The 12,731-nt window shown below is 36.8% G+C and overlaps 2 protein-coding genes and 1 non-coding gene across 3 annotated transcripts; 1 reads left to right on the top strand and 2 right to left on the bottom strand.

The window, feature by feature from the left end:
- Positions 1 to 67: 67 nt before the first annotated feature.
- Positions 68 to 5,548, bottom strand: LOC106117758 (uncharacterized protein KIAA1841 homolog). The gene is made up of 17 exons (XM_013312179.1): positions 4,888 to 5,548; positions 4,729 to 4,814; positions 4,489 to 4,630; positions 4,322 to 4,412; positions 3,941 to 4,100; positions 3,727 to 3,840; positions 3,533 to 3,639; positions 3,148 to 3,312; positions 2,841 to 2,942; positions 2,542 to 2,683; positions 2,341 to 2,460; positions 2,067 to 2,214; positions 1,868 to 1,999; positions 1,343 to 1,497; positions 651 to 844; positions 423 to 577; positions 68 to 279 (listed from the first exon to the last, which is right to left on the bottom strand). The coding sequence occupies exons 1-17, from the start codon at positions 5,306 to 5,308 to the stop codon at positions 173 to 175; spliced, it is 2,541 nt and encodes an 846-aa protein (XP_013167633.1). The 5' UTR covers positions 5,309 to 5,548; the 3' UTR covers positions 68 to 172.
- Positions 4,127 to 4,198, bottom strand: TRNAE-CUC (transfer RNA glutamic acid (anticodon CUC)). The gene has a single exon. It is a non-coding gene; the product is annotated as a tRNA-Glu (tRNA).
- Positions 5,549 to 5,664: 116 nt separating the features above from the next.
- On the top strand, positions 5,665 to 9,898 carry Tbc1d22 (TBC1 domain family member 22). The gene is made up of 4 exons (XM_013312532.1): positions 5,665 to 6,375; positions 7,271 to 7,483; positions 8,692 to 8,958; positions 9,158 to 9,898. The coding sequence occupies exons 1-4, from the start codon at positions 5,809 to 5,811 to the stop codon at positions 9,563 to 9,565; spliced, it is 1,455 nt and encodes a 484-aa protein (XP_013167986.1). The 5' UTR covers positions 5,665 to 5,808; the 3' UTR covers positions 9,566 to 9,898.
- Positions 9,899 to 12,731: the final 2,833 nt, after the last annotated feature.

Below are 12,731 nucleotides of genomic sequence, written 5' to 3'. Positions count from 1 at the left end.
AGAAATCCATGCAATGCTCTCCTTACTCTATGTTTGCTCTCGGAGTTCTCTGATTGAAGGATGAGAAGGTTGTTGAAGTAAAGAGAAAATAGTATCAAATCGTTTAAATTACAGCAAAATAAGGTTAAAACAATGCAGTGACGTTTTTTAGTATATTGATTTCGAAATATTTTCATTTATATTTGGCGACTGCTGGGCGCGGCCTCGCTGAGATGGCAACGCGAGGCCGCGGCGCGTACTTTTCCCGCCACTCTGCCTCTAGACGCGCGTATACACCTCCTATGTCAAATTAAACACACTTTTAGCACTCAGTATATATTTTCCGTCAATTGGTCTCTGCGTTCCGCCACTACCTGATATTATGTTCTTCACAATCTAAATGCTAAATTGCGAGCCATCGTAAAGTTTGTATATCACTTTACCTGGTGTGGGCTTGGGCCGCACTAGCTGCGCGTGTCGGCGAGCGAGCGCGGTGCGCATCTGAGTCGCAGCGCGCTCCTCGTATCGGCGTTGCCCGTCCTGATTGCTGCGTGCCGACACCGAAGGCAGCCACTGACGACCCACCACGCGCCCCTTCCTGAAAAAATATAACCAATAAACAGTGCAGGGAACAGAAGCCAAGACTATATTACCATTTGTGTCAAACTCACTTAGACCTAGCAGGCGTGACCGGCGGAGGACGCTGTGGGCGGCGCGGCGGCCGGTCCTCGTCACTGTTGGCGCTGTCGCTATCAGAGCTGGCGCTCTGCTCGCTGCCCGCTGAACTTCCGCGAACGCTGGCCCCCCTTACGCCCGTCGCGCCTCCCGCGCTGCCCGACACGTCGCCGCACCCGGACGCGCCTTGCTTCGCACCAACATGCATGTCAACACTTTACATTAATTCAATCATCAGATAAATTGTGCCTACAACTGGTAGGCCTCCCCTAAAGATTGTTTCGTAATACACTCACAATGTGAAACCCAAGCTTTTAAACATATTTTAAGGTTATGTGCCCCGCTCGATTTGATTAGCGTTATTTCACATGGATTATTTTAACAGTGCAATCTCTAAGTTTTAACAACTTTACTAGAATTAATTTCGTGAAACTAACTACGGCACTACAAACCATAACAACGAGGAACGTTCAAATCATAGTGCTACAAAATTAAATAGACACAACGCAACTAAGTGTAGAAAATACAATTTACCTAATTCCAAGAAAACGTAGAAATATGGCAATTATAATTTACCGGTAATTTCCCATTTGTCAAATTTAAATAGATACCATAGACAACAGCAAACGTCAAATTCAAACGCAAACATCCGATGTCCAAAATCGGGGTAGTTGTTCTTCGTACTTACCTTGATCTTGGGGCCGGATTCGGATATTAACTTTGCCTTGAGCTCGCGCTGATCAGAGAGGCAAGATGATATCGTGCTGGCTCTGCTGGTTCCGCCGATGCTTTGCGGCGGTGACTGTGTCTTGGAGACAGACGGTGAGCCGGGACGAATGCTCGCTATGCCGTTAAATTATATTCCGTAGAAGTAATCGCAAAGAACTTTATAACGCTTTTCTACTGTTGTATTATAGAATTTGGAAGTAAGTAAAAATGTCGAAATGTTAGACACATACTTATCGCTTGTGACTATAATTGTGTTTGGAGATTAAGGTAATTGGTTATTGTTAACTATGATTCTAATAGCGTTTATATTCAAGCTTGCAGACATGGCTGCTACATGTATTGCCAATGTGAAGAGCGTATTTACAGCGGTCTTACCATGGCTAATTAAAATACGATAAAATGTCAAACCATTTCATTTTTATAAATGATAACTATAACACGTCATCGCATTTGTCAAAGTGACGTTTAGATATAAAATTCTCACGGTTAAATTTGGTGTTGCTAGTGTACAGCTTCCCCAGCAATCCGAGAGGCTGTCGAGGTGGCACCAGCTGAATGCCCTCCCACCAGAATACTTCCCTGCATTGCAAACGACCGCTATTTTCTTCATTTGGCTCTGAAGAAATGTGTTAACATTAGTTTTAATATAAAAGCAACTAAAAAAAAAAATGTAATAAGATTACCTCTGGCAACGAATCTAGTAAGTCGCTCGGGGTAGACGAGGTGCGGTGGACGCATGGCGATGAGGTCGCGAAAGCGCGCGTACAGCGCCACCACAGCCGCCTCGCCCGCATTACGTTCCTCCGGCACGTGCTCCCGGAACTGGCAACCCTAACCGACGTCGCACAACGTTTCTTTGATTGTCTTATTCATTAGGGTTGTGAAACTGTCTCAGTTGTTATTTTCTGAGTTGGTTGTTTCGAATTTCTAAGATAGTAAGCTATGACTTATACTAACAGTGTTACGGGGTAGAGTTTCAAAGCGGTAGGCGCGTTGTCCGCAACAGGGGTAGCGGCCAGCCGCCGCATCACCCGCTACCAGCGCCGCGCTCTGCTCGTGATGCGAGCACCATTCCATCTATCATGTCATTGCAGGACTTCAGTTCAGGCATTAGGAGATATTTTACAGATAACGCCAATTTTTTACGTATCGGGTTACCTGATACACGGGGAAGTATGTGTCGCAAAGCTGACATCGCAGGAAGTGGCAGTCAGCCCACAGACGCCAGTAGACGCGGCGCCATGACCGCAGCTCTCCGTATAGCCACGTTATGTACTCGTTCAGGCTCCAAGAAAGGTCTCTTACAAGAAAAATTTGAAAACATAACAACATTTGAAGAACTACTAATAATGGGTTCAGTCTATTATATTGTTCGGGGAAACCTTCCATTTTCCTGTATATTATTAGAATGTATACGCATAATACATACATGAATATGGACCAAAGTTTGTACTTACTTGGCGTGCGCAGAAACAACGTTACCGCGGCGGTCGATTCTCATGCTGGAGGGCTGGCAGGGCACTTGCTCCGCCACGTGACGTCCCAGGAGCTTGTTGCATCTGTAGCGATACATTAAAACTTAAATATTTTTATACAACTACCTTTAAAAAGGTTAGAAGGGGTATCCCACCTAGATAAGTGTAATTAATTAAACTGCTAGTTTCAGATACTGCAATGTCCCTTTGTCAGGTAGTATGCATATATTCTCTCTAGTGTAGTAGAAGTTTATGACTCTCCACCATCGATTGTGTGATGGGCACTAACTTGGTACATTTAAACAATGTGGCGAGCGTGGCGTAGTGTCCGCGAAGGGTCTCCGGTACAGGTTCTGCCAGAGAGAGGATCAGTTTGCAGTACAGCCGCGACTGGATTTTGTCGCGTCGGTCGCGCACCGCCTCCAGCTCCGCGTTCGTGTACATTGCTGCCAACCTATAAGTTTACCGCTGATAAGATCTAGAAGGCATCAACTTTGAAAAACGTTTTGACAACGGGTGAGCGCCACGTTATTAGCGCAGCGATAGCTTCCTGGGAAAATGTAATAGGTGATAATTTTTATTGTCCTTTACTCAGCTTTTATTGTTTAATCATAGCTTAACTTCAATCTTTTAATAAATATTTCTCCTTATAAATGTTTTCTGTACGACTTTACCTGGTTAGCAGAGCATCGCTCAAACAAGCAAGATTGGTGGACGTTTTAACAATGTCGTTCATGTGCGCGTGGCAGTATATCAGGCAATCGTGCAAAAGTGGCTCCATCTACAATAAAACTATTGTTTGAGACTTTATGGTCTATGCTATTTCCGTTATTTTATTTAGTGTAGCCACATGTTGTCTGGAATTTACCTGAAGAAATGATGCCGACACAAGTATGGGTATAACGTTATGAGGATCCAACAGCGGCCAATCAGCGACGAGAATAGTATCTCGTTTCACCCATCTCATAAGCCAATCAAAAATCTGCACAACATTGTATTTTTAAAATACGTCTACCATGATATTTTCTTATAAATTTAATTTATTTTTTCAGATTTATTTAATATATAAAAAGAAAGTAGACCTGTATATCACAATGTACTGATATATCCATATCTTCAAGTCTCTGGCCAGCGGTTACGTCAGCAAAATAACCCATTTTGGACACAAGTAATTTTTGAGGACACTTAAAGTCTTTTTTCAAACCTTTCACTTCGTCGCACACGTGAATTTCAACGTCACCCCTAAAATAAAAATTAACAAAAATGTATTCCGATACCGGGAATCGAACCCGAGCCTCCTGGGTGAGAGCCAGGTATCCTAGCCACTAGACCATATCGGATGATGTCTATAGCACTGAAATTAATGAGAAGTTTGATGAAAATGTACCAATGTAAAAGAAATAATAAAAACAATACCAAAGAAAATTTACAAAGATTATTCATGTTCTCATTATATTACTTACTCATGCTTTTGATTTAGTTTTTCCTGAATTGCAATTATAGAAGATTTACGTCTCCCTAATCGATCTTTCGACTCTTTTTCGTGAACGAAGCCTGAAAAATAATGAAAATATTGAAAACTTTTTAAAAATCGGCTCCTTAATTAAATAAATAAAAAATACATATATACCTCCAAAACTAGCAGGTTTTTTCACATCTGATTCATTGTTAGATTTTTTAATAATAGGCGTATAAACGCTTGTAGTTTTTGACGGCTTTTTATATCCAACTAAATAGGGTAAAATGGAGTCTAAAATTCCTTCGTTGATTACCTAGTATAAATATTTTATTTTATATTTTATATAACGCCATCTATTGACAGACATATGTAGTCTACATTAAAATTAACAAATATAAAAACTGTACTTACATCGTTTAATTTACAGTTTAAATTGGCCTCTGTCCAGGCCCCAAGCATCTCTACTTTGATTTCCCCATGAATAGAACGTTTTTTGCCTAAAAACAGTAAAAACATTATTACAGTTCCAGTTACATGTTCAAAACAGTACTTTGTTATATTTTTAGTTACTTTCGATATCATTGTAACTAAACCGCTTTTCTAAGAGCACTATCTCGCTAGTTTTCTTTTCTAAAGCTGTATCGCTTTTACTGGTTATTGGCTTTTGTTCTGTATGTGCCGTATTCCTCAAAAGTTCTCTCTCTTGTGGTTCTATGACATGATTTATGACGGTCAATTTAGTAAGTGCCTCCCAATTTATTTTAGCCTCGTCTTCATTGCCTTCTAAATGCTCATAGACTTGATATGCCGTTTTCATAAAATCAAAGAAGTCTTTAACCGTAATTATTTCCGCTGGTTTACTCGGTTTGACACTAGAGTTTATTCGTGTCGATGTATCACCTCGTTCAGGACTTTTAAAATTCCTTTCCTTGTTGTCACTTTTATGGACAAATATGGAAGCTGCATCATTATCTGGATTCGGACTAGCCATGATGAAACCCACACGATCACTAATCCTTGGAACTAATACAGTTATCGATTTAATAAATTCCTTAGAAACATGGTATTGGTAACAAGTAATTTGATTTGAAGTAGGCTCCGAACATCTTAATATTTTTATAACAAATAAAATAAAAATAGTGTCTTGTTCCTTATAAAAAAACGTTAATAAAATCAAAAGAGTCAGGGTGGTATAATTTGATTGTCAACTTCATGATATTTGTTTGACAGCTTTTACTTTAATATTTCTATATATAAATTAAATAGACTCCGTATATTCTATATGTGGACCAGAAATATTTTTTTACGATGTTATTATTTCATTATTGTGTGTTGGTCTGGCTATTGGTATTGGCTGTGCATTTGCGAACTGAATCAGTGAATGAAATGAATACACAAAATTGTCTATGGTGCATGTGATATGTCATATCAAACATTCTCTTATTTTGTTGTTCAGTAAAGATTTTATGATGTTCCTGATGATATTTTATTATGGAAAGTTACCAAGCCGAATATGACAAGAACAGTGTTTTGTCTGATACATTTTGGAGGACACCACAACGTGCAATCCCTGGAAGACCTTTACAAAGGGTGGAGAAGAACGAGGTTATGTCTGGGTCATCGTATCAACAATTCCAGGCATCTGTGAATGATGCCTGGGATCTTGGAGACGACGACATCATATCTGGTATCGCGGAGGCGAAGATATCGAAAGCCATATCGGAAACTGCAGCTTTAAATGTGATAAATTCGCATAGGAATAGTACTAAAAATGTAAACAAAAGTGACGTCAAAGTAGAGAGTGAAAATATAAAACCTAAAGAGGAGGCGTTGGCTGTTCGTAAAAATGAAATTAGAAGGACTGGTGGTGCTGTGGGGAGTAGTACGGGACTTATCAGACATTACCCTGGACGTCCCCGACCCGTCAGACTGTCCGCGCTAGCGTCACGCGAGGAAAGCAGTGAATCAAAGCTAGAAAGGTTTCAACAAATCCTTGAAAGTCCTGTTTTGGATTTGGATGAGTTGAAACAATTGAGCTGGTCAGGAATACCTATCAAGGTAATTGGTTTATCTAAAAATATCATTTAGTGGTGATAACCTTAGTTTAAAACAACACTAATTAGTTGAAAGAGATTGCACTGAATTTATGTTATATAACAGACTTCTCATCTTTGACAAGTAATTTGATTTGATTGATTTTATCTCTGTTTCCATTCCTTAAACCTCGATATGTAATTCCTGAACCCAATAATATGTTATTCCCTAATTATTTCCTCATCTTAATCAGATAAAAATATGCAAAGAGTTTTAATTATGCACTTTAATAATTGTTTGTTAAAACTGATAGAAAGGTCAACAGTTGATCTCTTTGACAAAAAAAATATTATTTATTTGCTTTGATATGTGGATCGGCAACATTTATAATTTCATGAGTAAGCATTTACTTACCACAAGTTTAAACAAAGATTGTGCTAAGTCTATATTGTTAATTATTATTATTTGTTCACACATTGCTAGCTTATTGATGCATGTGTTGAATAATTAGTAAAACACCAAACTAATATGAAGAGGTTCTTTGTTAAAGAATGATATACTTGAATTTAAAGGTGAAATTAAGTAATTTATAACCCTAGTAAACTTTCATGACCATTAGTCACTATACATCTACCCTAAGTTAGGGGTGACTAGGCCATAGTCAAACACACTGGCCAAGTGCGGGTTGATTGTCTTCACACATATCTTTGAATTTCTTCCCAGATATGTGCAGGTTACATTATAATGTTTTCCTTCACTGTAAGAACATTGGATAAAATGTACATATACAAAACTGAAATCGAAAAACACATTGGTACATGGCAGATTCGAACCAAGGACATGCAGATTGCAAGTCAAGTGCTTGACCCCTGAGCCATTGTTGCTCTACTACTAGTAAAGTTTAGATTAACACTTTCAGACAAGAGCTGTAACATGGCGTCTCCTAGCTGGTTACCTGCCGGCAAATGCGGAGCGTAGAGCGGAGACATTAGAACGGAAGCGTGCAGACTACAAGCACCTTGTGAGACAGTACTATGATGCGGAACGTGAAGAGGATACATACAGACAGATACATATTGATATACCACGTATGAGTCCGCTCGTTGCATTGTTCCAGCAGATTACAGTACAGGTATCTATTAAAAAAAAAAAATTAAAAATCCTTTATTGACCAAATAAAAAACATTTTCACAAAAATTTTGTGGGCTCTGTCTCCTGAACTAGTAAATACTGTGTTGAAATTTACTCCATAGCGGAACAGATCTGAACGTAATTTGAAATAGTGAGACTAAATTTTTTTTCTAGTGCGCAAAGTCCCGAGCGGAAGCTAGTTATATTATAATATGTTTATTATTATTATATGTTTATAATTATAAATTTGCATATTTATTTGGCATCAACTTCTAAGTTTTAGAAGTGTATTGACCTTAGTTGTATTATTTCCATATTTTTACATGACAACATATAAATTTTTATTCTATAATAACATGTTTATATTCTACTAAAATATATTAAGTTGTATGTTGATAGATTTGATGTAATTTTATTAGTTTTTCCAGAATCTTTTTACATTGATCCAATTTACCAATTACTAATATTATAAATGTGAATGTGTTCAGAACATAGCCTGGAAGAACACTTAGTTTATACTAAGTTTTTTTTTTATTCTATACTAATACAGTTGCAGGCGACAACTAGTCTATCCATATGTTTTTATGCATTAAGTAGGGCAAATACGTAGACAATCGCGGTGCGTGTTAGTCGGTTATAGTTGCGGCAATATTGCGGGCGACCACCTGATACTAATTGCAATATGATGCATTTCCGCCGTAACCACATTATTTATATTGTAATCAAAGGCAAAAACAGTTTAAATAATAATCAATGTATGTCTATTATCTATGTTTCCTGTTAAGCCCATAGAACGATCGGCCCATTGGTATTTTTTTGTTTTCGCATTGGGCAAAATGATCGGTAGGCGAAACGGGAAAATAAATTGAAAACAGCTGCACGGTAGCCAAAATAACTTGATTTGTTGTTAAACTCACTTCCACTACACTATTTACGTAACAATTATCTTGAGCACTATTCGAGACATCTAAACTCCCGCGCTATTGTTCACTGTTTTAAATCTATCTTTTTATATATTTAAACAGGCAAAGGTTCACTGGCCATTATGCCAGAATGCCACTTGGCAGAATGTTTCATTTTCCTAAAATCGCCCTGTTTCTAAGGCCGGGTTACTACACCGTATTCAGCTTTAATATAGTAAAAGCGACAGATGATAAAAATTATAATTAATTAATTAAGTCAAAATTAATAATATTTCATTATTTGCAGGTGATGTTCGAGCGTATCCTGTACATATGGGCAATCAGACATCCCGCTTCTGGCTACGTGCAAGGCATCAACGACCTGGTGACTCCATTCTTCATGGTGTTCCTGCAGGAGGCTGCGCCAGGCAAAGAGCTGGACAACTTTCCTCTGGACGAGCTGACGCAGGAGCAACGGGATATAATAGAAGCGGATTCCTTCTGGTGCCTCTCCAAGTTCCTGGATAGTATACAGGATAATTATATATTTGCACAACTTGGTATACAGTATAAAGTAAGTAACTTTTAGAGTCTTTTTTTGATCAAATGTAGAAGTAAGTTACATTAAATACTAAGGTGTCCTTGGAATAGACAAACTTAAGGATTATTTTGAAGTTTTTATATATATATCTCACAATTTTTAAACACCTTTATGAGAGTATAGCATAGTAAGGGAATATAATTTTTTTTAACCTCAAAAAACATTTTTTCAGGTAAATCAATTAAAAGAACTGATACGTCGTATCGACCAACAATTACACGAGCACCTGCAGACGCACGGAGTAGACTATTTGCAGTTCTCGTTCCGCTGGATGAATAACCTGCTAACGAGAGAGATACCTTTACCTTGTACTATACGCCTCTGGGACACATATCTCGCGGAATCGGACGGGTTCGCGACCTTCCAACTTTACGTATGCGCCGCCTTTCTACTGCACTGGCGGGAAAAACTCATGCTGGAAAAAGACTTTCAAGGCCTTATGATATTACTACAAAATGTACCAACACAAAACTGGACGGATTCCAACATAAGTCTGCTCGTAGCTGAAGCTTACAGGTTAAAATTCGCCTTCGCAGACGCGCCAAACCATCTGCACAATGCCGCCAAATCTGACAGATGACGTGTGACGTCACGCTGACGCAATCAAGCGATTCACCGCCTTAAGTACGACGGCGCAAAGCTCTATTTCGGATGACATTTGTCAATAGTGAATGGACTGAAGAGGGCAGGGTATTGGATATTCAACTTTATGATGCGGGAATTAAGGTTCACATTCGTATTGGTAGCTTTGTATTGTAAAGGGCCTAATGTTAGTGTGGATTTGTTTAGCCTGTATAAAAGTGCTACCCGTTTTATGGAAAGCGACACGATCTTTGGTTTTACTTTTATTTCTTTTTTTTTTGTATGTCATTTGTGTATTATTTGATTTTATTAATATGTTATTTTACTTAGATTATAGCACAGTATGTTTATAAAGTGTTTTATTTATTTCCTATAATAACATAATAAAGTTTGCTTACTGCAAAGTCACTTTCAATGGAAAATGTAACCTTACCTTGGATAAACTTACCAGTTTGACATTTAGAAGACATTTAAAAAGTATAAGATAAATAATAAGAAAGGCTAAAATGAATTTTTTCCTCGATGGAGTTAAAGCGCATGTTTTTATACTAATCAAGCTAATGTTTATAAATGATTGCAACATAACGTTAAAAACTTTTTAGTAAATAATTTAATCATGAAGATTAAATAACCACGAATGACGGAAACGTTAAAATAGCAAACGGTGTTAACCCTATTAATATTTTGCTTTAATGCTTATTAAAACATGAAACATAAAAAATATGTTTTTTTTTATTAAACCAATGTTTAAAAATTGAGTATTTTCTCCTGCAAGTTTATAAAAAAAAACTTTATTACATAATTTTTGCTATTATTTAACTGCAGGCGCTTGGCAACATTGACCTTCGCACTTGCGCAGAACGGAATTGACCTTGACCTAGACGTATTGGCAGCTGATCAACCTTCATAAACATAAATTTCCCCACAGTGCAATCCTCCTTAAGCCAGAAGAGTCAAGTAAAAGTGAGTTTTAAGATGCTAGAACAACTAAAATAATGAAGCGTTTTTAAACTTGCTACCAAAACTAAAGGTTTAAAAAATAGATTTACAAAGGCCAGTTAGTAATCGTATACTTATTGGAATATGACTGTTGTGGTTCCCCCGGGAAATGTGCAATCGATTCAGCGTCCCTGGATGTAGTAACCTTGAACTTAGGTAGTAAATACAACTACGTTTTAGGTAAGTAAAGTCATATTTTTTGTTATTAAGCATTTATTAAAACATAAATTTAAGATTTAATAAGGAAAAGTTATAGTTTTTGTTCTAAATTTCTATTCAAATCATAGATTAACAAAGTTAGTTGTTTTAATTAGTAAATAATGTTTGTATGTATAATTATTACATTAATATTAATAAAACGTGTGACATAAAAATTTTAATACGGACGACGTTTTTGACGGAAAACATTAAAAAGAAATAAACAACCAAAATGTTTTCATAATTAGTGCGTTTCGTTATTAGGTTAGGTATGTCGATAATATTGCTTGTGGTTTTCCTCCATCTAATAATTAACATGATGATGTGTAAATATATATAAATATATTAAATGCATAAATATACTTAATTAGCCCGCGACTACGTACGCACAGAATTAAAAAAATCTGAGTATGTCTCTTTCAAAGCTATGATCTAAATCTATGCCAAATTCAGCGAGATCCAAGCAACCATTCTGAAGATGTCTTCAAACAAATATACATCTATCCATCCGAACTTATCTATCTAGTCTTATGTAAAAAAAACGTAAAATAGATATACGAAATTACGCCTTTTTTAATACTAAGAACCACCTCATTTCACAAAAATAGAGTTTAGCTACAAATGAAAATACGTTTAATATTTTTATGGACAGAGGTGGGGAAGTTCAGACAGGCCAATTCCCTTTCCTTTCAAAGGAGAAGACGACTACAGTTTGGCCTAATTCTGCGTTTCTTCTGATGAATGTGTGACAAACAACTTACATTTTACGCCTGTCTTTGTGGTTTTGAAACGAGCGAGCATTAAAACTGATGTTGGCGTTTGAAGATTTCAATTTGGAGAGATATGTTGGGATATCTTTCTTCCTTGCTACAACTTAGTCTACACATAGTAGCATATGAAGAAGTATACGGATTATGCTCCAAACTATTATTTTATACATTTTTTATCTGTCTGGCTAATTTCAGAAATGGCTGCCGATTTTGACATTTATTGGCAGCTAGCTAATGTAATATAGAGTAACTAGGCTACGTTTATTTTAGAAAAATAAAGTAATGTTTTAATATCCAAGTACTGTCCAGTACCGCACAGTTCAGACAGTATTTCACACGGCAGAAGTCGCGGGCACATCTAGTTCAATATAAAATATTTATTGCGATTGATTTTGTAACAAATAAAATATCGTCATAAGTAGCAGGTGCATGTAAATAATATCGTGCGTAATTATGAGGTCATTTATTGTGTAGCAGTAATTGCCTATTAGTTGGTTGGACCATGTGTCCGTTACCGCGGCCGCTATCTCCTGCGGGAGACCACTTCATCCGGCTCGCCTTCCTGCTATACAAGATAATGAAATTTTATATTTTAATAGTGATGGTACTACCAATTATTTATTTGATAATAATCAATTGATTTTACAAGATTTTCTAATATAATTAATCAAACTCTAGAGAAGCTTTTTCCAAATTCATGGTGTGTACGAATGTGAAAGAGCCGAGGTAAAGAACCGCACTATGGATCTCCAAAATCTTTGTCTACGCCTTGGTCACATATAAACAACAACTTTTAAAAATAAACTTTACATACCACAGAGTCAACAAATTAAAAAAAAAGTTATTAATGGTTGTTAAAAGACTGTTGGTCATAATATACACCGTTAGTCACTTTTGTTTTTTTAATTATCACGAGAAGTCAAAGGAATGTAACTAAATATTATGTAATGTTTACTTACAACAGTTCTTACTGACGCGGCCTTAGTTTACCACTAAACCATTAAATAGAACCCTTAGTACATATATTTCTCATACTGAACATACACTAAGTGGTCCCCACTTGAAGACTCTGAGTACAGCAGTTTCAATATTACTTATAACAATTAAAGTAAATAAGCACACGCATGAACGAGATTTCTTTTCTACTATATTTTTTATTCAAACCCTTAAAATAATTCTAAATTAACATGGACATCA

This window comes from Papilio xuthus, unplaced genomic scaffold, assembly GCF_000836235.2.
Source record: "Papilio xuthus unplaced genomic scaffold, Pxut_1.1 DF827679.1, whole genome shotgun sequence".
In the NCBI taxonomy this organism is placed as follows: Eukaryota; Metazoa; Arthropoda; class Insecta; order Lepidoptera; family Papilionidae; genus Papilio; species Papilio xuthus.
This window is presented reverse-complemented; position numbering and strand designations above follow the sequence as displayed.